This window comes from Vidua chalybeata, chromosome 1, assembly GCF_026979565.1.
Source record: "Vidua chalybeata isolate OUT-0048 chromosome 1, bVidCha1 merged haplotype, whole genome shotgun sequence".
NCBI classification, from domain to species: domain Eukaryota; kingdom Metazoa; phylum Chordata; class Aves; order Passeriformes; family Viduidae; genus Vidua; species Vidua chalybeata.
This window is the reverse complement of record NC_071530.1, coordinates 32,644,193-32,670,415: the sequence shown is the minus strand read 5'-3', so window position 1 is coordinate 32,670,415 and position 26,223 is coordinate 32,644,193. Positions and strand designations below refer to the sequence as shown.

Genomic DNA, 26,223 nt, shown 5'->3' with positions numbered 1-26,223 from the left:
GAAAGTGATACAGATAGTCCATATTCTTTCCAGTGAAAATGTTTTCATCACACCCTCACTGAGCAGAGGCATACACTTTTCATGAACTCAGTCCTTTGATGTACACTTTTTTTTTTGCTTGGAGAAGCCAAAAGAACTTGCCACATCTTTTAAGAGTAGCTCTAAGAGACCATCTCTGTCTTTCAGTCTATGCTTGAAAACATGTTTCTGCCAGCTTTATATTTTTCAAAAAAAGATGGGGTAAATTTTTCCTTTGCTTATGTAGGCTCTGGTAATTTATTTGTCCACCAGCTGAAGAATAGAAATAAAGCCACAGATCAGAAGGCAGAAGATTTGTCATGCTTCAAAGGTGGCCTTAGAAATTAATTATGACCAACAGCTGTATAGTTGTATAGCTTCAGGGCCTCTCTTTCCAGTTGTGCCACAGCAAAGGTTTTGTGTGCAAGTGAAATGCAGGAGAGTGGAAGAGAAGGTTGAAGTTGTTGGTGGGCTCCTCTAGTGTGGTGATGAGGATGTGAGACTAAATCCCAAGTCCTGCCATGTGTAATAGTGAAGGAGGAATGGCTTTGGCCTCTAGTCACTGTTGCTTATTCACTGATTCCTAGTTTATATGCCTTATACTCACATTTGCTTCAGAGAAAAGGTCATATTCTTGTTTTAATTCATAAGGCAGGTTCTCTTAGCACCAGGTACTTGAAGACAAAATGAAAATGACTTTGGTTCTTGAGGTTGGAAAAAGCTTCCTACTAAGCAGAAAAATATTATGATTATTGAAGTAGTTATTTCTCAAGGAGAAATAAATATTAAAAACTGAGTAAAATGTTAACAGTATAATATTTTTGAGCTACATGTATAAGGCTGAGTGGCTTCTTCAGTTTCAATCAGTGGCTTCTGTTACAGTAATGTGTTTTAATCTTATTTCATCCTTGTGTGCTTGCCCAAGAATGTAATGTCATAGATTTTTTTATTGCACTTCTTATCAAACCATATATGAAGAATGAAAAATGTTCAAGTGTGATGAAGTATAGTTATCAATAGTGACGAATAAACAAAGACTTTTTATGAAAATGTAAAATTTGCAATATTTTATTAATTTTTTTTAACTTACCCAACTTTATGCATCTCATTCACAAAATGTCTGTTGTGGAGACATGTGCTTTTTAGTGACCAAACCATAGCAAGAACTTTTCAGAATAGAAGTACATTCTCACATCAACTTATGTTTCAAGAACATTAACATTCTGAGAGCAAACCAGGAAAAGTGTTACCTGATAGGGAGTAAAACACACTGTCTGATAACTTGGAGACACAATAGTGAGCATCAGAGTAATGATGAAAATAAATTGATGATAGAATGATGATGATAAAATAATGAAAAAACTTTAAGAAGCATTCAGTGCAGTGTGTTCTACTGTGACTTTCCCCGCTCTTTCCTTCAGAGAAGTCTAGGTGACTTCTCTGTCTTCAGATCTGGAGGAGACCTGGGCTCTGCTGCCATATTTTTGGAGGATAGCAAGTTATTAAAGAAAAGGAAAAGCTTTTGATCTAAGACCAGATTTCATATGATGCTTTACTTTGAGAAGCAGCAAAAATTATCCTTATTTTTTCCCCTTAAGTTCTGCCCATAGTAGGTTTGTCCCCTGGAGTTTTTTACTTCCAGTGCTTAAATATCTGAACAATTTGACTGTCCTCAGGTATGCTTGAATGTACTTCAAGCTGTACTTTATTTTAAACAGCAGGAATTATGCTTTTGGAAAAATCAAAGAAACTCAAGTTATTATTTTACTTTAGAAGTCTAATAATAAAGGATTAATCAACATGTTGACACTAGTCTTTCTGTAGCACAGCATTTGTTTGGAACTTCTAAGAAGCTGTCAAATGCTCCAAAAAGAAATAATTTAAATTCTTGGAGACACTTACATTAGCTAAAAGGTGACAGTGAAAAAGTTGTGTGTTTCTGGTTGAGGGACATGAATAGAATTTGGTGTTGGTGATATCAAGGACTAGGAGGACTGGAGAATGGCCTGTCCCTTTGTGTGTCTTTTTTTTTTTTTTTTTTTTTTTTTTTTTTTTAAGTGCCAATTTTATTGGGCCACAACTCTTTGCTTCTAAGGATTTCAACTGTTAATGTCGTTTTTAACACATTGTGATGAGTCATATGCCACACCCTGCCTGCTTTTGTTTTTGCCACCACTGGACAAGATCATAGTAACAGGTGGTTAGCAAAGTAAAATGTACCCTAAGAAAAGCTAATTTATAGTTTTACCCTTAATATTGTTTCAGGAGAAATAAGAAAAGCATTAATTGTTTAGTTCAAGCTTTGGGACTCCGAAGGAAATTGGATTTTCTACTCTATGGAATGAGACAGGCTGCAAAATCTAGACCTTAAAAGTTCAATGGATTTTGATTTGTCATGAGGATAGCATAAAATAAACATTTTTTTATGCCTGTAGTTGGCTGTTTGTTCTATCTTACACAAATTATAGTTTGTACTTCACCGTTAACATTTTTACATGTTTACGTTTTGAGCTAGAATTGTCTGGTTTTTGTTTGCTGGGTTGCCTTTCTTCCTCATTTTGTTGTTTTGTGGTTTTTTTTGGTGCCATATAGCTACTGAGGAAATCTAAAAGAAGCCACTAATTAAGAGGTGGTTCTAGCTAAGTAACAGCTGTTAAAGGCATGATTCAGCATCTCCTGCTGCAACTAGCTTCCCCTGCCAGTTGTGAAATCTCAGTCTATCCTGCATTTGCAAAATCCTTGGTATAGAAGTGCAGGTAACCTGGGTGCAGGGACTGCCACAATGGCTGTGTGACACCAGGTGCCCACCTAACCCACCTTGTCACTCCCCTCAGCTGGATGGGGCAGAGAAAATTTAATGAAAGTCTCATGGGTCAGGATAAGGACACAGAGATCACTCAGCAATTGCTGTCAAGGGCAAAACTGTCTTGACCGAGGGAAATCAATGTAATTTAATGCCTGCCAAATGTGGGATCATGAGAAATAAACCCAAATCTTAAAACACCTTCCCTTCACCCCTCCCTTCTTTCTGGGCTCAGCCTCCAAATCTACTTCCTTCCTCCCAGTGAACAGGGAGTGGGGAATGAGGGCTGTAGTCACATCATCACACATTGTCTCTGCTGCTCTTTTCTCCTGGGGGAAGAACTCCTCACTCTCTTGCCCTGCTCCAGTGTGGGGTCCCTCTGGTGGGAGACACTCCTCCATGAATTCCTCCTTTCCATACGCTGTAGTTCATCCTCAACTGCTTCAGCGTGCGTCCCCTGTGGGGTCACAGAACTTGTGGAATACTTCTGAAATGGGATTTTGGCTTTAAGCTGGAGGCCCTTTTAATAGTGTCTTGTAAGAAATAAGGAACCACTAATACCATCTTTTGCTTGGATGGCTGGCTCTGTGTGGGATGCTCCAGCTGTGCTGTACAGGCTATTCACTGAAGACTTGGACTCAATGATCCTTCCAAGTCAGAGTATTCTGTGATTCAGTTGTCACCTGTGGGAAGATAAATTCATGGGTTTTTTTCAGTTACATAACCATGCATCACATTTCATTTAACTTATAGCCCAGAAATCTGATGGTAATGCACTCGATATGATGTGTCCATTTAAAACACAAAGGCATTTTCATAGAAAAAATACATGTGCATATTAAGACTTGATCATTAACACTTGAACAAGGTGCTAATATCACTTCAGATGCATATATAGAAGACATGAGTATCAATATGCCTATACTTTACATAGATATTGGAAATGAAAGAGTTTTATGACCACCAAGACCACTTTTCCTGCCATGGAAAGTGCAGCAGAAGTTCTTAGCCTGATGGAGGGAACAGAGCTGGTGAAGGTGTATTTGGTAGAGAGGAAGGCTGCAGTCCCCCTGAGTGTCTACCTGAGGCAGATGGCAGGCTGATTGATCTGAGGACAGGGGCCAGCTCAGAAGGGCCAGCCATGCAGGTGCTGAGTGATATGTCCAGATCTGAGTCTCTGCAGTGAGTCAGAGGTCAGAGGCTTCTGCCTTTGCTTCCAAGTGCGCTGCCATCAGCCTGGTGTAATCTAATAGGCAGTGACCTTTAATTGCCTTTTGGCATCAAGCTGCTACTGCCATAAATGACAATTAGTAAAATTCCTCTCATTAGACAGCAATGAACAAGGGTTAACATGGTGGAATGTTCAGGGTAAAGATGATGTCTTTTCCTTTATAAAGAATATTATATTGCTATCACAAAAGCATCCATATGACTGCATGTGCTTGAATTTCAGAGTATTCTGAAATGATTGTGAAAACTAGCATTGTTGCTGCTTACTTAAGTTAGCAGTTGCAAAGAAGTTGTGGTTCAGTATGTTAAAAGGAAGATCAAATGGAAGACTGTTTAGTGGTTTTGGATAAATTGTGGCCACTCACTTTGGACTGTTTGCTTTCACCTGATTTAGTTAATTTGCTACCTGTGAAATACCCTGTTTCTGTCCATGGGCCCATGAAGGCTCATTAATGTTGTTGGAATAATGTCTCTCTGCTTGCTCAGCTGAAGAAAAATCAGGCCTGCAGCACCCCTGAAAGTGGTTCTGAATCTAAAAACCAGTGGTTATTTATGTACAAAATGTTAATTGTCACTCTGCTCTCTTCAGACATAACTAATGTGTGACTTAATTTAGATATGTTAACTGAGAATCATTATGTTCACAGGGGAAGTAATGCATTTGTCACATGTATTTACTTTCTCATGCTTAATGCATAACATCCAACTTGACAATTCCTGCACTTGTTGGCGAGTTTAAGCTCCTTAGATTTACTGTGTAAGGTGGTTAAGCTGCTGGTTTTAACTTCCAAATGCCTAATGCTTTTTCCATGTCCTCACCTAGCTCCAGAAAAGTATCCCTGGCATGGGCAATGGGGCAAGGAGGAAGACAGAGAAATTGAGCTGTTCAGACTGGTAAAAGGAGATGTGAACTCTGAGCAATTAGTGAAGTCCCCAGGCAAAATTAGTATGAAGTCAGATTCCTGTGCACAAGGCAGTAGCATTTATTGGAAGCTTTAATTATTTTAAAGCACCGTAAGCTAGATTTGTATGGACAATCTGTAAGAACAAATAACAGACTTTTCAAAATTAGTTGCTGAATGCCATGGGGAGTAGAAGCAAATTTACATTCCAATTTTGGGAATAATACTGAAATTTTGAATAGATTGGCAGTTGATAATAGGTCAAAATTTGTATTTCTGGGAATGCTATCATTTATGTGAAAGAAAAATATGAGGTGTGAAAGCTTTTACTGTAAGTTTGGGTCTAAATGAACTTCACCTTAGGGTGGCTGTTTTAGGAAGCACAAAGATGCAATCAGCTTTCAATGGATGCTGTTCAGAGCCTGGCATGTGACTACCATTTCTCCCATTTTCAAAGTCCTTTCTCAAAAACCTAATGTGCTAAAAAGAGAAAAACATTAGGAGAGGGATCAGAGTCTTTTTCTCTGAGTAATTCAATAACTTTTTTGTACTCGACACAAAAATGAATTATTTATATTTTTATGTATGCATTTCAAAAATGAATTGCCGTGTGGCTCTAGTAGTATTTCAATTCAATTGGCCAAAATGACCAGTTGGAATGCAGCACCAGGTCCCCACGAAATGTTTTGTGTTGTGCTGTATTTTCTTTCACCTTTTAAAAGTGCAATACCTGTTCAACATGGTAAGCAATCTATTCCCCAATTCATCTCTTGTGATGCTGGAGGGTGGCAGGAGCTCCTGCTTGTTTTGTCACTGTGTTTTACAGTTTAATAGTGACTTGAAGCAGTGATCACCCTCTCTGTGATCTGCCTAACTGTTATTGTAAAATCACTCTAGAGAACAATTTTTTGCTCTCTCACCATATGGGAAGAGTTTCAATAAGACCTCTTTTATTATGCTCACTGTTAGTGTGAGTGTCCTACTCTGGAAGATGATTATAATGAGGGATATCATGAGGCTGGTGAGCAGTCAGGTGAGTCAACAGGTTAGAGAAGAGTCTGAAATAGGAGCTGGGGCACTGCCAGCTCCCGTGGTCACCGTGTTTGTTTGCAGCTAGAACAGACAGTGGACTGATTTTCTTATTTTTTGAGTACAGAAGAGAAGACTGTCAAACTTCAAATGCTGGTAATGTAACTTCTACAAATGTCATACTTCCAACTGCCATTGGTAATTCCCAGATTTATTTTTAATGTGATGTTGCATGTAAATCCTTCTTATTTTGGTGTAACAACACTAAAGATTTTTGGAGTTTTTTGTCACATTTTACAATGTGATCTCAAAAACAGTATAAAATGTTAGGAGAAATAATTGGGTGCATTTTTATATGGAGATCTTAGGGGGCTTTTACCTAAATTATCATTCACTGTAAATTTTTTTCATGTTTCTCCTCCAGCTCCTCACTTTCTAAATACATTTAATTTTTCTACCTTTTCACAATTAAACACGAAGAACAAAATAATGGAATTCAGTTCAATGGTTCTGTTTTGTATATGATATAATACAATACCGCCTGTATTGCACAGGTGTATTTTTTTCTACAAGACAGTGTGAGTTATGCCAATGCTTTAATGTCTGCAAATGTCATGTTTTCCAGTCAAGGCTGGATGAAAACTTTGTGCATAGAGTTTCAATATTGAACAGCCTTTAAGAAGACAATTTTACGTCAGAAGTTTAATTTTATGCCCCGAACTTTGTAAAGGTGTTTTCCTCCTTTATGCATTCTATAAATATATATTCTATATATATATTTCTATATAGAAATACTTGAATATGTTTCTCAAACCTTTAGTAATAAAAGTGTCGCTTGGTGGCAAAATAGTAAAAAACACATTCAATGCAAGATTAATATTAGTAAAAGTTCAGAAAAAAATATAGGTCAGCATGGGTGAAGTAGGCGTGAATGCCATCTGTTAAGAAAATAGCTTTCAGTCTATTATGTTTCCTGCAACTTCATATATTGATATTTTAGTCATTTTAGACATTTTTATTAAAAAAACCCCAAACCTTTTAGTGTCTTCCTCCAAGAAATTGCTTTGTTCTATTTTCCTTTTCAGAAATTCATCAAGAGAGTTACATGAAATGACTTGTTAAGTATTGTCAGAGCTCACTTTATGCACTATCCATAATTAACCACAGCTTTGATTTGTTTTTGTGTTGTAAGTCCTGATGGTCTAGCAAAGCCAGTGCCATATGTCAGCAGTTTAAAAACTAGCACAAAACTGATGAAGGATTGGAAAGAGAGTAGAGAGAGAGAAGGCAAAGACTCTTAATATTTAGCTGTTTAAGGGGAATCTATATCACTTGTGAAAACTTCTGTTTATTGCTGGTTTTATAGCTTATCATTAAAATCCAGCTTGTTAGTTGCTGTTCAAGTATAACCAAACTCAAGAATGCTATGAAGCAACCAAAATGTTGGACTGTACACATTACAAAACCCTTCATGTTGTTGTCTGCCATCTCTATGGCCTGCTTGCAGTGACTGGAGCTGAACTAAAAAATTATATACTACTTAGCAATAAAAAATACGGATAGTTTAGTTGTACCAGCCTTTCACTGAGCTCAAATAAATTTCTGTGTAAATTATTCATTCTTTCATATTGTTGAGGCATCCTAATTAAAACCTTCCATCTTTTAAGCCTCTAAAAATACTTGAGAATGAAAGCGTAGCTGAAGCTTTTTTTAATCACGGGGCATTTCATTTGTTTTTAATTAAATTCAAATAGATAGCTGCTAGCTTGCACTAACCTGAATCTAGAAGTAAAATTAGGGACAGAACTGTCTGGATCAATTGAAAATAACACTGCTTCTACTTTCTTGGCCACCAGCTGCTGATGACCGTCCCAAAGCAAACTGTGTGAACTACTTGCCGTGAGAAATATTGTGCTCTACTGAAGTGGATCAGGAGGGCTCCTGTGATTTTTTTTTAATTTATATGTTTGTTTTTTGGCAGGGAAGCTACTGATCTCTAGGAAAGGACAGTAACAAATTGCTTGGGAGCAAGAATTTATTTAATTCCTTTGGCAGATTTGAAAATTAATATGAATTTGAGCTCTAACTTGTCAATGGAGGCACTTTGAGCTGCTACTGAGACCCATAAAAGTTTTCAGCAGCTTTGTATTAACCCAAAGCTCTATTGCTGGATGTAGGCCATATTTTTACATTGGGATGTCATATTGTAGTAGACTTGTATAAACAAACTTATTGCATTAAAACTCTTTGGGTCTTCCTTGTTCTGGGCTGTCTGTAATAGTTACCTTACTCATTTTTTTGGCTAATCTCTGAACTTTTTTTTAGATTTTGTACCCGTGAAGCTAGGCAGAGGCAGGGCAAGATCTGACATGAAGTCACTCACTCTGAGATGGACCTTCTGATCTTGCCAAATATAGGTTTGCAACTTCTGCAACTTCGTGTTTAGTTTCTTCCCTCTTCAAAGGCAGAAGTTCCTTTACCATCTCTATCCAAGTTGAGCCTTTGTGGTAGCCCTAGTTGGATTTGTCTTCCCCTCCAGCATTTCAGAACTTGAGGACATGGTGGTGGGATTGTATCATTTGAGGTGGGGAGAGGATCCGTTTTCTGGTTCTTTCCTGTTCCAGATCTGCCCTGTTAACCAGTCAGAGACCCCTGCATCTTTTTTTGTCTGACCCAGCTGTTGTGATTAATACTTTCCCATTTCTTATTAATTAGGCAAAACATTGCATGTAGTCATTCAGATTTATAGTTTGGATCCCCACATCTCTCATCTCTCAGCTTCTTGGTCCCTTTCAGTTCATCTTTTTCCTATGCCATGAAGATAATGTTGCAGAAAACTTGATCCATGGAACCACTTTCCTGGTTCCCATTGTCAAGGTGTTCATTACAAGCATAAATATGAATGGATTTAAGACCCAAGATGCACAATCTTCCAGGAGTGTGGTTCTGGCATCTGTGACTCATGGTTGCTGTCACCCGCATACATGTATGCGGGTGACATGTGTTTCCAGGCAAAAGGACAGCTGCAGGCATCCTGCTGCCTGTCCTGGAGGAGCTCCTGCTAAAGCCCTAACAGTTTTAATTTGTATTTAAAATGAACACATTTCTGTGAGAGATGTAGATTAGATATTCAGAAGAAATGCTTTACTGTGAGGGTGGTGAGGCACTGGTTCAGGTTGCTCTGAGAAACTGTGTGTGTTCCAACCCTGGCAGTGTTCAGTGCCAGGTTGGATGAAGCACGAGCAACCTGGTCTAGTGGAAGATGTCCCTGCCCATGGCAGGGGGATTGGAATTGAGTGATCTTTAAGGTCTCTTTAAGCCTAAGCCATTTGATGATTCTATGGTTCTCTGTATACCTTTTTCCTTCATTCTGGCTTTTGGTTTCTTTCTTTTTTTTTTAATTTGAAAACTTGGAATTAGCAAACTCCTACCTTTTGGCATTAATAATAAAATTATTTTGCACTTGTAGTACTAATTGTTCTTACGATACTTTATATATTATTATTTCCTACCATGCATTTCTAAAGTGTTGATGTTTGTTTGCACATTGTGTGTTTAGAAAACGGTATTAAGAAATTAGCGGCCTCTCACCTAAGGTAGTAAGAAAGAGTTAACACTGATCTGCTAACAACTACCTGCCCTTGTTCTGAACACCACATACCTCTTCTGTGGTTTCAAGCTCTCTTAATATGAAAGGCCCTCTGTAAAACAAAAAACCAAAAAAAAATCTACATAATATTTAATAGAAAGCTGTAGTGCTATGTACATAAATGCTAACGTTGTAAAGTACACTGAAAAAGGCGTCCTGGAGTGGACTTAGAGACAGAAACCTCTAAAGATACGTTAAGGTGATTGAAAAGAAATACGAGATTTTTATAGCGCTTCATCGTTGCACTTTATAAAAATGCATTAACAAATTTCTATGCATCCTAGGAAGAACTGAATCTTGTTACCACAGTTATTAAAGTTAAAAAGATTTAATTTTAAGGTAATAGGCCTGCTTACAAAGGAAAAATATTAAACATTCTCAAAGGGAAGTGCTGGTTCTTTTGTACCTTTTTTCTTTTAGCAATTAGTTATATACAGGACAAACGACAATTCCCATGTGTCATAGAAAAACAGGTTTCTGGGTGGGGGATCAAAATTTTTGTTTGGTTCATTTGGTGTTTTTTTTGTTTGATGTTTTTTATGGTTTGGTTTGGTTTTTTCTTTAGAAAGTAGATGATGCCAAAGTGTGAAAGATAAAACAGCACATCGAAGAGGACAAAGCAGGTTTGTTGGATCCTGCCACTCTTTAATGAACATGTCTAGCGCTCCTGCATGAGATAAAGGATATGTGTTGTGTTTGCTGGTCATAGCACCCTCATGATATTTTCCTTCAGACTTGGCCACCAAAACACTTCTGGTGTTTCTCTTTGCTGTTCTACTTGAAACCAGAGTTTCAAGACTGGGTTTGTGTTTCTTTCTCCATAGTTAAACCAATAGATGTCAGCTGGTTTAATAAAATATATTGTTTTATGTTGGCCTTGTTGGATTCATGCATCTTATAGCATTATGCAGTTCATCAGGTCACAAAGAGCCAGTATGATTCAAAGTTACATCGATGCCTTCAACGATTTGACAGAAAAGCGGTGTCTTTTGCTTGATGTGCAGGCAGTTCTGTCTTAAGATCTTGATCTACTACATGCTGGCAGACGGACAGATATTTCCAGAGCTAATATTGTGCCTATCAAAACTGAATCTGGGACAACAAACAGTGTGTATTTCAATAACACTTTAGCAATAATGACTGCAGTTTTGAAAAGGAATAAGCCTCGGGGCACAGTGAAATATCTTTGTTTTAGTGAACAAAGAAAAGCTTTAAGTAGTAAGAGCAGAAAAATGAAAGACAACCAAGCTCCTGCCAAATGTTTCCCACTCAGGGATGTTATCACTAAGAGACAGGCTTTTCCAAGGTTTTTAGTACAGGCTGTAAAGTGATACCATGTGCCTGTTCTTTCCTTACTGAAAATGATAATAAGCTTGTCTCTCTCTCTTCTATTGCCTGATCATTTTTTGTAAGGTTTTCTCTAGCTGAGCAGCAGTTCAGTGCAAACAGACCTGCTTCTGGTTCAGAGGGAGAACTGTCTACCTCCTTAGCACTGCTGTGTGCAGTGCACCTGCTCCCAGCCTAGGGCTTGATCCCAGCTCAGGAGCAGTTTTGTGCTCCACCCTCTTGGCAGGGAGACTGTGGACCCCTCTTTTAGTGGGTCACAAATTGTTTCTGGTGGTCCCCCAGCTTTTGGCTGATTGGTCAAGTGTGAGCCATGCCAAGAGCTGGAAGGGGCATGTGTGGCTCCCTCAGTCACACTGGTGAGCCCTGAGCTGCCAGGCAAGCCCTAGGCAAGACTCTTCCTGAAAGGGGCAGGGAGAAAAGGACAATGTTAATTATTTAGTAGGAGTGACTGTGAGTTAGGTTAGACCTCTTAGTTATGATTCTCAACTGTGATTGAAAGTTGGGTGGAAAAGGTAGTGAGACAGCTGACTAATTACTGTAAAAATACTGCCATTACAGCATGTGTTTCCTGTATCACCCATCATTGAGACTTTTAACATGTCTATCTAGTTTATATACCCAGTAAGTTTGGGTTTTTCGTACAAGTGCAATCTATCATAAATCTCCTGGGTGGATGGAAACAGTGTCAAGAGTATGCATTTAAAATTAATCATGTCATGTGCAGTATTATAGTCAGTTTCTGTGGCGGGTGTGAGGAAAAGGTGGTATTTTTATATGTGCTCATATTTCAGGATGCTGAATGACCTGTTTCTAAATTTAAATAAGGTCTCTATAAAGTAAGGATTGAATTATCTTGGATCTCTATAATGTAAGGATTGAATTATTAGTGAAACAGCAAATATTTGCTTTGCTTCTGGAAAGTCTAACTAGACTTGACATCGAAGCATGTTTTTTGATGTCTCTCTTGGGATGTATTCTACTGGATTGTTTCTGGGGTTTTGTTTTGTGGTTTGTTTTCTGTTTCTGTGGTTTTGGGGTGTTTTTGCTTTCTGTGCACTGGAACATACGGGATTTTCTTTCATCAACTAATGAACATTATACATGATAAGCAATCTCTTCTTAAATGCAGTATGGTTGTTGTTTGTCTAGCTTTTCCCCTTTTCCTCTCTGTCTCTCTTGATTAGACGCTTAGGAAAGTTTTCTTTGAACAAAATTTTCCTCTTTTAGGTCACTGACAAAGCACGATTAAATTGCTACAAAAGCCTCCTTAAGGAGACTGGTTAGATGGAACTGTTTCTTTGCATCACACACTGCTTCCAAGTAGCATTTCTTTCATGGCTGATGAAAACATTTGCTCAAGAGAAGCTGTGATTTGGGTGAGCACTTATCTGATGGAAGGCAGTTCTGAAATGCTTCCTGTATTGTTAGTCTCCCTAAGCTGTTTGAACCTTTGCTTTCAGAGATAGGTTTAGTAATCTATTAGTAAGAGTTGTTTTAAAACTGCTTTATGTTTGTTTCTGCAAGTTTTCTTTAGTAAAGAGAACAGCTAGTAACAGAACCGGATTTCTGTGCTTTGACCTTCAGTAGTGTGAATCTTACCAAATACCTGCCTTGAAAAGACATCTCCCATAGTTATACATGCTGTATCTGTAGCCTATAAATAATTCTTGCCTATTTTGAGCAAGATAAGACACCGGGATAGATTAAAGCTGGCAAATTGAACTATAACAGAGAGAGACATGAAAGCAATACTAGGAAAAGACTATTTCTTTGTTTATCCAGGCAGATGTGAGTGAATGTAATTTAATAATAGCTGCAGAGCCAAGGATTCAGCGGAAAGTCTTTGTTAATTCTGTGAAAGTCACTCAGTGTTGCTTGCAACTGATTTGAATTGCTCAGTTCCATGCTTGCTGTATCCACCTGACTCTCATCAGCCTTTATGTTGTTACTATTCTTCTATCCAAAAAACCTTAATTGACTACAGAATGAGATGTACACTTCCAGTTTTGCTTCTCAAAGTCTTTAGTGTTCCTTCACTGCTGAATCAGCTTTGAAGCAGCTGTAAAGGCTTTACTTTTCCTCCAGAACCATGGCAAAAATAATTGCATAATCTTGATTTTTTTTTTTTACTGCAGTTATACATTTTTTTTTTCTGAATTTCCCTTTTCTTCTTTTGTGAGATGTGAAAAATGGTTGATTTTGCTGTAAGCTTATTGTGTTCAGAGTTGTGAGATACTGCAAGGCTGCTTTGAACCTGTGCAATTTTAAACTTTTGAGGACAATGTGAGATGGTACTTTAAAAAAAAAATTGTATTTCTGTTTTACATATTATCATATGTTTATATTATCTTTCATTGATGTAGAATGATAAGGCTCTTAGCAGCAGATGATAAGTAGAGATAAGTGCTGTTTATCATCTTATGGTGTAGTTGCTCTAACTAATATTTGATACTCATGTATTCTTAATTCTTCAAAATGCACCTGGTGAGGTCATTTGAACAGGTACTCTTGGCCTACTTTTGCAGCTGTTGACTTTATAGAAAAGAATTAGGGCAATACTTAGCACTTGTGAAAATTACTGTCCTAATTTTATTTGGATTTGCCTCAGTCTCACACCGTTGAGTTGTCTTTTTGGAGTAGACCAAAGTAAGTGGCCCTGTGTGCTCCAGAGAAATGTGGGAAGAAACACAGTTCTGAGGCCATCCTGTGGCATGGAAAGGAGCAAATTTTAATGAATCTAAAGCAACTGGATCATGATGACCTTAAAAATCAAATTGAGTTGCAATCTTAGCTTCATTAGCATAACACTGCTTTTTATGCTTGCTTTAAAGTTGTAATTGCTATTATACCTGGTGACCTTAATTTCCACAGGTATTGCAAAATATCATTTGCCCTAGAAGGGCCCAGTCACCACTGCTGAAAGCCAGTCAAGTTGGGATGTAGGATCAGTGTTTTCTCACCTTCCTGGAAGAATAAGTGAATTATTGTTGAAGGGCAGCCACAGCTCTCTTTTTTCTCTTCTTAACTTGAAGAAAATTTTTTTAAAGGAGCACAAAGTTGTTGCTGGAATACACAGCAGGTTTTTACAGAGAAGTTGGGGCCATGATAGTTATTCACATACACTTTTTCATGCTCAAATCTGGAAGTCTCAAGGTAATAAGTTAAATTACTGGGAAACACCAATAGAATAAAGCACTTCGGAGAGAGGACACATTTTTCACTCCTGAATTCTTCATGGGCTGGTAAGAAAAGCCTTTAATCCAGCCCATGAAGTAACTCATTTGAAGGAATAAAGGAAAATTCAAAAGCCCAACTTCAGAAGTAGACTGACAAAATACTTCAGGTGTGCTCTGCTGGATTTACCTCACCTGTCACCTGCTCCTTGTTCAAGCACCTCTTGTTAGGTACTGAATCATCTTCAGCTCATTTGAATTCTGGAAACGTGCCCATCTCACTCTTTTTGATTCCAAAAGGACAAATGACATTGCCGTAGGAGATCTTAAGTACTTTCTGAGGTGGTGTAAGTCTGTGTCTCTCTGACGTCAATGTTAGCAAGTGGAGCAGTGCAGTAAAACTGGATCCTTGGACTCAGTCACTCAGAGGACCTAACATCAGCCCTGCATAAGACTTGTCAGGACTAGCTCTAGTCTGGTGTTGTAGACTCAATGCTTTGAGCGCTGGATGCAGACCTGGAGCACATTTAATCCAAAAGGGATTCAGCTTCCATGTTCCAAGACTGCCCTGCAGTGCAAACCTTGCTATTACAGGAGATTTTCAGAGGAAGTACCCCTCTGCTCTGTCCTAAAACACTAGTCTAGCCAAACCTTAAGCTCATTTAGACTCCACACCAGAAACATGATGATAGAAAGAGTCCTATGATTATATGGCTTCTCTCTATGTTGAAGTCCAAAAGACCTCTAGGGATTTTTTTGGGTTACTTGACACTTCTAGGATATGACTGCCATTGTGCTGTGTGTTTGAACAGGCAAAGGACATTGTATATTTTAAATTTAGTGTGTCCTGGAGATATACCCAGTGCTTTTTGCTGCAAAAGTTTCCAGCACTTTTTGCTGCAAACTAGAGCCTGTTTCTTGCCATGAACTCTGCCAATCACTGCCAAAATGCCAGATAGTGACCAGTGAAAGCTGAAGGTGCCCATTCTGAACAGGAGCAGTGAAGGGAACAGGGATTTATGTGAGCAAAGTGTGTTCCTGAAGCAAAACACTTGCTGCTTGGTTTCAAGGGGGTATCTGAACAATGAGTTTGCAGGAAGAGTGTTTCTGTTCCTGTTGGGAGTGTTTGACCTCTTCTTGTAAATACAGATGTTACCAACTGTTTTGCTGAATGGAGCTTGCAAGTACAGACTAAAGTTATCCTTTATATTTACTCTATAGTAAAAAACCTGAGATGCTTCTAACTGCTTTAAAAAGAAAATGGAAATAAATCTAAACCTGTTAAAAGTACTCGTTCTTAATGAAATGCCACACAGGTTTATCTTCCAGATAGAAAGAGACCATACCTTCTCCAAAATGCACTACTCCTAATCTCAGTCATAACTTCAGTCTCAAGTCCATGTGTTGGGCCCAAATCACACAGACCTTTCTTGTCACATTGCTGTTCTGGGGTTTATTTTGGCCTCTATTGTGCTCATTGTCTTTGTAGCTCTCTGAGAGTTCCTGGAATATTTACCAAGCTGAGTCACCTTCACTCCTGGAAGAACCCCCAGGAGAGTTCATTTCCCACCTCACTTGTGGAGGCTGGGGCTGTGTAACAGATTTGTTCTGGAGGTAACACAGAGTATTTCTAACTAGGTAAAGTAAATGCCATCAGGAGAGATTGTTTCAGGTGAAAAGAGGGCATGTTGATTGAAATGTTACAGCAAACTGTATTGCCAGAAAGCAATAAAAGGAAAAGGTTTCTGTTCAGAAGATGGATGCTTCAGACTACAGCTGCAGGGAGAGAGGTTTTCTGCTGCAGACTGCTGTCTCCATCTTAAATATAGCACCTGGTTTTAACTTTGTGTTCTGGTTGGCTTTTCTTGTCTGTGGCTTTTGATGTATTATTTTGTTCTGTTTTTAAGGAAAATGAATTCTTAAAATGCACAAAATGTTTCACTAGGGATCTGAAATTACTGCTTCTCTCAGAATAGAATTTAAGCCTCTTCAAGAAAAAAAAATGAATGGCAAACTTCAGTTTTTTCCTGCTCAGGACTGTTGTGACAGTGCAAGTGAGGGAATTGTGCCTCTCTGTTTCAGCAATGAAATCTCTCTTCTTTCTGTGGAAACTTTCTTACCTTTATCACTGGTTGTTCTTGGACTCTTCCTAATTGTGAATGCTTTGTCTGAGGCAATAAAATTTGAAGTGATACACAATTTATACAGCCACCTCAAGCTTGGGAAGGCATCACTCTTTTGTAATGTCCTCTGTTTTTTTGCTTTGGTTTTTGGTAGTTTTTTTTCAGTTACCATGACAACTTTTACCCACACACTGGAACTCCATTACTGGGAGATCCTGGCATGGCTTGTATTTGCATGTGCTGCAAGGAGCACTGTTATTAAACAGATTGTTAATTATTCTTCCAGTCACTCGCTGAGACAGCTGATGTGACAGTAGATAGAGCTTTCTGCTTCCAGGTAAAAGTGGTCATGCACAGCTCTATGCAGCTAAGTATTCATGTTTACTACTTTTAGGTATTACTCTTTAATGTATAACTTATAACATGAAGCCATACTTAGTTGTTTAAATTATCAAGGAACAGAGAAAGAGACATTTATTTAATTACACCATCATTTTTTGGTGGCATTTTATTGAATGTTTGCCTCTCACTTTGGATCTATGTTGGACCATTTCATATAGATATTTATGATTTTCTTTGTGAGTTTTTATTCATTTTTTAAATTAATTTAAATCTGTACAAAGATGCTTGATACTGTACTTTGTCCTCTGAATAAATAGCAACAATTAAAATATTTTTAAGATTCAAAATTTATGTCATTCCTTTTTGAGACTTGCAAATTTATCTTTAAGTGATTGTTCAATTTATTTCTTATAAAATACTCATGTAAAAAATGTGCTCAGCTTGTGTTAACCAAAGGCATTTTTGTGATTCATGCTAGAATACGGCAGCAAAAGACAGCATCTGATAACCTGGCTTTTTTTTCTTCTTTTCCCTTTTAGGAGTTTCCATGGGGTACAGGTCATGCAACTGGACTGCATTTGGGTAAAGGATGAGTTCAGTGTTTCTCTGAGGAGTCTTCCAATACTTTTTCCAAATTACCTTTCAATGGTGTTCTAAGTGAGCTTATGTGAAACAAACAGTATTGGATGATGAGTGAAGAAAAAAACTTCGGTGCATCCCAGAAAATGTTGTCTCCTTCAAGAAGTACTAGCAGCTGCTCCTCAAAGCAGGGAAGTCGACAGGTACCTTTTTCACCAAGCTGAAAGCATTGCTGAGATTGGCTGTTACATTTTTTCTTGGATATCTGCAAATCTCTTAAACCTTCTTTCCCGTTGCTTGCTTGTTTTATTTCATCGCTTCTTTGCTTTCCTCTCTCTCTCTTTTCTTTTTTTTTTTTGTTGGTAGCAGCATCTTGTTTTGAGTCAAATGCATTAAACACATATTATTGAATATCAGGCATGTGTAAAACTGGAATGCATACAGCGAATTTTGATTTCTATCTTATTGTATGTATGGTGAAATAGAGCTGCTGTAGCATCTTGGTCTCAGTGGTTTGATCCTGAAATACCAAATCTTTTCTGTTAGGCACTACTTTTGTGGTAGAATATTGTGTAACTGCTCTGTTTATTTCAAGTTTCCAGGGAAAGGTGTGCATGGATGTGTGAAAGATAATTCATTTTTCATGAACCTGACACAGGGCTTCTTTGAATGCCCATGTGTGCTGGTTGTTGCTGTAGAACCGTAGATAGCAAAATGAGCATTCGTGTAACACGATGCATCTGCGTGCCAAACGTGAAGGTTGCTTTGTTTTCTGCTAATCTTTAAACCTCTCAGTTTCAAAAGACCTGTGTACAAGTGTTTGCACCTGACAGGTGAGGCTGCTGAAGACAGCTTTGTTTATGGGCAAGAAATGCTGACCTGCAGCTGCACTGAGAATTAAACTTAAATGTGCTCAACCCATGTTTGCAAAGTCATGAGCAAAGTGCTTAACATAAACTTTTATCTGTACAAGTGCTGGCTTAGTGGAGCTCTTGGAAGCTGCCTCAGGCAGAAATTTTAATTGGAATTGAGCATCTCAATCCCTCAACATCTTTGGAGTCCTCTGCTGTGTTTTGAAACAGCACCTGCTCTTCTAGGACTTCTGGCCCCGTTCATACAGTTGGCAAGGCAGACAAATGTCTGAACAATTTATGACTTTTAAAGTGCTACGCTTGTGGGAAATGCTGTGCATTTCTAGTATAGTGAACAATAAAATCCCTGCTCTCAGGATGTCTTTTTTTTTCTTGCAATACTATTTTTTATATTCTCCATATGAGATTACCTTTGAAAAGTGTAATTTAAAAGATTTGGTATTGTCTGTTCAACAGTTCGTATCTATCAAGTGTTATGATGTATTATTTAAATAATAAGATTTACATGAGTATGACTAAATCCACTGGTGTGTAATACAACCATACTTATGCCATTTATTTGCCCTTTCCATCTGTATATTAGTTTAAATGACAATACTTTAGGTGTTCTGTTAAGACAACAGCAACATCTAAAGTTGTATGAAACTGTTAAGAATCCCTAATTAAAAAAAGACCACATGCACAGTAACCTTCAGGAGCTTTTGTTAATTTGTTGGATTTGTTTTGGTGTTTGTTTCGAAATCCTGTTAGAACAGAGGGATGTAACACTTTTACTGATACTTTTTCATTAATAATATCCTGAAAGTTTAAAGATGTTGCCAGGTGCTGTGACGGTTAGGGAGTGACATGCTATGATTTTGATGTTCTTTTCTTCATATTCCAGCTCCATGGGGGGCTTCTTGTTCCTCCTTCAAGCACTTTTATCTCTTGTGCTTGTGGGCTAGTGACAGATCTTCCTGACGGGTGCTTTTCTCTGTGCTGCTGCTCTGATGCAGTACTTCTTTGAATCTGATTAAGTAGAAAGAAGATCTGAAAATTGTGGGGGGAAGAAGAGTTGGAGCAGGGTGAAATTTGTCCGAAAAATAGCAGGATCTGAATTCTGAGTCTCTCTTGATTTCCTAGATGCAGACTTTATTGCTGGTGTACGCCAGTGCCAAATAAGTGACCTGAGGCTGGGATATGGAAGCACAGTAGTGCTGGGCTGCTGAAGTTTATTTCCATGTTGGAGGGCTGTTTGTGTGGAGCATGACTCCTGTGATGCAGAAAATGAGCCACTGTTCTAGAAAGGAGTTGACTTAAGCAGGGCTGCAGGACTTTGAGGGATCCACTCCTTCCTTTGCTATGTTTGGTGCCCGTTTCCTGCCCGATGTAGTACGTTTGCTGTGTGAACTGAACAGGTTAACAGTTAATCCTCTTCCACTAAATTCACCTTCGCTTTGAAGCCCCGTGAAAAGTTGCAGGCTACTGCCACTTCCCACCTCTTTGCTTTTCTCTTCCCTTTTCCTTCAGTTATGGAAAGGGATCTCTTCCACAGACACAACTCAAATTCAGTATTGTGAGGAAAGAAAACTGGTGCTGACCTTCCTTAAATTTAAATTGAACTGTGATCAAAAGAAGATGTGTTGTGCAAGTTATTTTTAAATCTAATATGTTAACTAACTTTTAAAATAGATCCACCAGGGAAAAGCTTTGTGACAGGAGAACTGTTTTAAAAAACCCCATGTTCCATAAAAGAAAATTAAATAATTTCTGCCAATTTTATGAACTGTAACAAATGCCTTAGTTGCAGCTGATGCCAACCCTTGTCCTCCACAAAGTAGGTTACTATTTTTGGCAGTTTAAAATATTTGGTACAACTGACTGCATTTTGCACTGAAAGAAAGTGTGGCACTGTCATCTGTTTCATTCAGGGAGCTGCAACTGCAAGCATCAGTCTGAGAGCCATTCAGAATCATTACTTCATACTTTCCCCTGAAATAATTTGCCTTAAGGAGCTGTATGGTGCAGAGTACTGCAGAAAATAAGAAGGCTTTTATTATATTAAACAAAGAAAATTAATACATTTACCTAATAATGGACTTATCTCTGAAGACCGAAGTCTATGGGTTTTTTTCTCAGCCATAGACCAAGTATGTGCCAAGGAGCATGTAAAGGAAAATTTTTCAGTGCTGATCTCAAATGAGCACCTCTAGATCTAAGAAAAGATTTTGTTCCTCCCTTAGCCTCAAGGGAAATTTCTTCCTGGGCAGCAAATGCAGTGGTTTAAAACCTAATCAGTTTTTGTTAGAAAAGTTATCATTTTGTGTAGATTTTGGCCCATAATAATGCATAAATCTTTTGTAGCATCATAATCTTAAAATACAACCAATCTAGACAGGAGACTTATGCTAGAATTGTTAATGCCATTCATCTGGGAGTTTTGGGGTCTTTTTTGATGGGGTGGTGTCATAATTTTCAAGTTAGTGCCATGTTTTGGTCTATCTCTTTCAGTTCTGAATTGTAGTGTAAGAATAAGCAGAAGGGAGCATCATCTGAATGCTTTCAGGAAATTCTTTGTCTCCAATTTGCTCCTCTGCTATTTCAAAAGGATGAGTAGAGATGATAATCGACCAGCCTGATTCATTTGCCTTCATTTTAGAGAGTAAGCAGTTTTCTTTCACGTCTGCAGCTGCTCCCAGGAATAGCCAGCTGATGCTTTTTCCTCATACGGTGAGGTGTCAAATTCTCTCACAAAACAAAAAACCTGGTCAAGATCTCTAGGGTCTGGGTTGAGCAAATGGATCCAAAACCAGTCACAGCAGCAGTGTTTTTGAAAAATGTGAGAGTTTGTTCAGGTGCGAAAGATTGGATTCTTCTGGAAGGATGTATATGGAAGAGGACCAGATTCTGTTAATGCATCATGCCACCTTGCATGTATCCAGCAGGTCCCCAAACTGTTAATTCTGTGAGCTTTTAAGAGGATCCATTTCTAATTCAACTCAGCCACCTTTATGTACAGCTGACAACTGAAATGTGAGGTTCCCAGGGTAGAGAGATGAGTAGCAGACTTGCCTTCTACCTGAGATTTGGCAGCTTCTCAAGCCTGCTTGAGGGGAAGCAGTGCTTCCACTTCAGATTTTCTTCCTGTTTTCACACTTTTTATTTGAGAAAGCACATTCTAGGCCACATTTCTTACCTGCAGAACTGTGATAAATATGACTTTCCTGCAGGAATGTGAGAGACACCTTGTGTCTGGACTGCAGGAGAGGTCCAGGCAAAATCTGAGTTGTAATGCAGGGAACATTGTATTCTGTACTAAAAAGAATTAAAGAACATTGTATTCTGATTAAACTATTAACACTGTGTTTATTCCAGATAAGTGTAATTGGCTGAGCTATTTCGCAGCTGATTCTTTTCACCTCATATACTCAGTATCACAGGTTTTTCTCATTTCAGGAGTCCCTTTCTTTCTGAGCTTATCCTTATAGAAAGGTGAGGCTCCGTGGTGACTCATTACAGCCTTTTTGAGTACTTAATGGAGCATATAAAAAAAGAGAATTTTTTTTACATAGTGATAGGACAGGGGGGAATGGTCTTAAAGTGAAAGAAGGGAGATTTAGATCCTAACAAATTTTAGGAGGTATTTTTACTGTGAAAGTTGACACCACTAAAGCAAGCTGCTCAGAGAACCTGTGGATGCCCCAGCCCTGGAAGTGTTCCATGCCAGGTTGAATGAGGCTCTGAGCAACCTGGTCTAGTGGAAGGTGTCCCTGCCCCTGGCAGGGGGGTTGAAACTAGATGATCTTGTAAAGTCCCTTCCAACCTGAGACGATCAATGATACTGTAAATGTTCCTCAACTGAGATCAAATTTCTGCTTGTCTCCTGCAATCAACGATACACTGTGTTTATGCTTAACCAAACTCTTTCACTCAAGTGAAAACTTGATCCCAAAACTGGAGAAAGTTCTATCATTAGGTACAACACTGGAATAGTGAAAAAGATCTACTGTTCGCTACTATCAAATTAATTCTCAGTGGAAAAGTTATGTGCTTGGGTACTGCAGCTTAATATATTTTGGCATGACAAGGGAAATAGCTTGCTTGGTATTTGGGCAAAGCAGCTTCTAAGTTCTTCTGGCTACTTTCAAGAAGAAAGAAAGAAAACACAACATTTTTCTTAATCTTGCAGCTGTAGCTGTTAGTTCTTATTTAGAATTATATGACAAAATGTATTTCCTCATAAAAATTTTGATTAGGACAACTGCACTTTTGACTCATGTTGAGGTAGTACAACATCATTGGATGGTCTGTAGGGTGTTAGTTGACACGAGCTGCTCAGCCCCACATTTCCACAGCTTGTGGCCTATTGTGGTGAGTGTTGGCAGACTAAATTCAAAACAGGAAAGCAGAACAGTTTACTGGTTTGTTCTATTAAATGAGGCACAAGAAAAATAACAGAGAAATAACTGAGTCCACCAGTAGTGTGGTGGAACTATTAGATGCCATCCAAACATGGCTTTCTTGTAATGCCTTATTATGCAAGTAATGAGCACATTGCATTATGTAATTTTTTTCTGGGTTTATAGAGGTGAATTTTAAGGACTCTGAAGATAGAAGAGTGAGGACAGCTAGCACACTTGCTGATTTTTTTTGTTTCATTTTTCTTTTTAAGTTTTTGTTTTTGTTGTTTTTGTTTTGTTTTGTTTGTGTGGTTTTTTTTGGTTTTTTTTTTTTGGTTTGTTTTTTTTTTTGAGGCAGCCAAGTTCTTTTTGGGAATACTTCCCTATGTATCTTACAGGGAGCACCATGAGTACTTACCTACCTAGAATAGTTCTCTTCTCCCTAATGTGCTTCATACTAGTCCTTTTCTGCTATTATACTCTATGTATTAAAGTATTCTTTATCTTTTTTAAATATAAGAGGATGGTACTAGCACATACCATTTCCTGTGAGTTATTTATAATTCTACATCTGCCAAGTCCTGGCAATAAATAATTCATGAGATCTCTCATCAGAAACCTTGAAACTCATGTTACATTGTCATTTGTAATTGTTCCATAAATAAAGCTATAAAAATACTATGAGATTTAGACTGTTCACTGGTTTGTTGATGCAGGGTCTTTCATTTCAGAGTTCCTGGTGGCAAAAAAAGAGAGATTTGATTTTAATTAGTTTTATCTAATGATGAAGAGAGACTTCTGTTTTTCTTGTAGTTTCCATTTATGTAATATTCCTCATAGTACTTCCCTGGCTTTTTATATTGTTTTGAGTTTAGTTTGATTTATTTTATTATTTTTTCCTTTAGGGACGCTGCAATTTACACAAAACACAAAACCTTGAGGTACTGAGTATGGACAAAAGAGTTTTATAGAAAAAAGATCTTTATTTTTAGTGTCTTATTTTTTGCTTCATCACCTACAAAACCTATCCTTTTAACATAGGCTGTTTCTGTCTCTGATGACAGAAGGTTTTTTGCTAAATTGTGACTATGCTATGATTATGCACTCTGTGTATGTATGTGCAGGAGAAGATACATATGGAATTCAATGAAGGATGATCTCATAACAATTGTGTTAAGTGGTGTTGTTTCTATCAAAATCAGAACCTTATCTCTCCTGTGATACATAACAAAGTGTCAAGATGGAACCTTGGTTATATTTCAACATCAATTGGGTTTTGTCTTTTTTTCTTATAGCCTTCTTCTTCTTGAATATCTCTTAAAAATTCAGTTATTTGGAAGAAATAAGATCTACATTTGAATTTTCTGTTTAAGCAGGACAGCTGGGAAATTGTAGAAGGACTCCGAGGAGCAATGAATTGTACCCAGGAGCCACAGAAGCAGGAGGGCTGCTTGCTGAAAAAGAGGAAGTGGCCTCTGAAAGGCTGGCATAAGGTAGGAAAGGAATGTGTATCTGAAAGCTTGAGTGGGACTTATTTGGTGTGGTTCTGTGACAAAAAGGTTACATAAAAGCAGAGAAAGTGTTCTCCAGAGAAATGGAAGGGGAGAGGATGTGTTTGTGCTATTTTTCTGTATGTGGGGGGGGGTGTGTTTTGTTTGGTTTTAATTCTCTACATTTCTCTACATTTCTGTTACAGAGATACTTCTTTTTGGACAGAGGAATCTTGAAGTATTCTAAATGCCGAGCTGATGTAAGTGATCTGGAACCCTTTAAGACCATTATAAAGTAACAAGTATCCAAAATAACAAAAATTCCCTACTGTTGGCAATGAGAAATAGAGTTTTTCAGTAGTTCTAAATAGTAGGTTGAGAGGGGAAGAAATGCTGATTTCAGAAGGTAAAATTGATCCTTTTGCTTTCATCTGGAGTGATTGTGGTTTTACTTTTTACTTTTTTGCAGATAGAGAGAGGAAAACTTCATGGCTGTATTGATGTTGGACTTTCTGTCATGTCTGTAAAGAAATCAACAAAATGTATAGATTTGGATACAGAGGAGCAGATATACCACCTGAAGGTAGGTCTTCAAGATTGTTATAATACTGCTCCCAAATGACTACCATTAGCTGTGTAGATTGGAGCTGTGTAGATTTTTTTTTTTATACCAAGGGATTTGTCATTTGCACTAATAACTTTTTAGTCTTATCAGATTCATTTACACTTAATAACTGGAGAGGTCTTACTGCACTTTTTCAGGGTTCAGAATAAGTAATCCTGTTCTGAACAGAAACCTTGAAGATGCCTCATGTTTAGCAGTGTTGGTTTTTTTTTTTTTTTCATTTCTTGCACAAGTGCTTTTATTTTCAGTATGTTCATCCTTGTCTTATCTATAAGAAGTGTTGTCTATGGTCAAGTATGGGGATTTATATTTGTGGAATAAATTGTTTTGAAATACATCAACAAAATCAAATTTCTGTTTGTAATTACTTCAACACTGGCCTAGATTTAACTATGGTAATTAAGAAATGACAAATGTGAGGGGTTTTATTCAAATTTTAAGGGTTTTTTAAATCTGTAAGTTGCTCTAGTATTGTGTTCTGCATTGGAAGGCATAATTACTATCTGTAGTTTCTTTTTTCCTGACTTTATCTTGTGATTGTTTTTTTGTCATGCCTAAGCTCATACAGTTTGCATTTTGGTAGGAGCATCCTTAGAAAAACTTTCCTGATACTTTGCCAGTAAAGGTCAGCCAGGCTAGCTGTGTAATGAGCACAAAAACCCATTATTTCTTTGTTTGTTATTTTGAATGTGAATGTCATCAACCCTGAAATCTTGTGTAGGTGAAGTCTCAGGAGCTGTTTGATGAATGGGTAGCGAAACTTCGCCATCACAGAATGTACCGTCAGAATGAAATCTCCATGTTCCCTCACGACGCCAATAACATTTTCTTCCCTGTGTCTACTACTTCGGACTCTGTCCCAGGTTTCTGTGATTCTACAGCAGGTAGAAAGGTAATAGTTTTTATTTATAAATAATGAGCTTCCATAAGGAATCAAATTAGTCTAATTTGTGTTCATTAAATAAAGAGTGTAATGGAAGTTTGTGGTGGCACTTAAGTTATGTCCTAAAATGTCAAGAGGAAAATTTATTGATTTACACCCAAGCAGTTTAATTTATGATGTTGTTAAATTTTTAGGATGTTGTTAAATTTTAGATGTTGTAAAATTTTTAGTTCACTATTTTAATCCAGTAAATTGTACTTTCATCGTGAATTTCAAAACTGTATATTGAATTAGAATCCTCATAATTTTTGGGACATATATCAGCATTTGTCTGATACGTGCTGGTGAATATTAGTCACAGAAGAGTACTCAGCTAGGTATTTTTTCCCTTTAGCATTTTGCTCTGTATCCTTTAGCTTACAAACCCTCTCCCCTTTTACATGAATGAAGCTGACTACTTAACAAAGGAGTATGTAGGAATTATAAAAGAAGTCACTATTATACAAGAAACTATATATGCAAGGAATATATATTATACATATATTACATTATATAGACCAGGAATTATACAGGAAGACCACTATTTACATTTTAACTGAGGCAGGAGCACTATTCAGATCAATCCAAGGGCTATGCTGTGGGTGGATATGGGGTCTGGATGGGTCCAGTCAGCAGCGTGCTTCTCTTTCTGTAAAGTCTGTGAATTAGTTTCACAAACAGCCTGACAAATGCTCAGTCCAGCCCCATAAATGGCCCCTTTGCAGTTTAATGGAAGATGG

At 37.8% G+C, this 26,223-nt stretch overlaps 1 protein-coding gene across 2 annotated transcripts in view; it reads left to right on the top strand.

The window, feature by feature from the left end:
• The window catches only part of OSBPL3 (oxysterol binding protein like 3), an 86,414-nt gene that overhangs the window by 22,698 nt on the left and 37,493 nt on the right, over window positions 1-26,223 (top strand). For both annotated transcript variants that reach the window (XM_053950958.1, XM_053950949.1), the window contains exons 3-7: window positions 17,156-17,398; window positions 23,823-23,939; window positions 24,143-24,196; window positions 24,406-24,519; window positions 25,283-25,453. In XM_053950958.1, coding sequence (XP_053806933.1) covers window positions 17,303-17,398; window positions 23,823-23,939; window positions 24,143-24,196; window positions 24,406-24,519; window positions 25,283-25,453 — 552 coding nt within the window. In that variant the 5' untranslated portion in view covers window positions 17,156-17,302. The remainder of the gene's footprint in view (window positions 1-17,155; window positions 17,399-23,822; window positions 23,940-24,142; window positions 24,197-24,405; window positions 24,520-25,282; window positions 25,454-26,223) is intronic.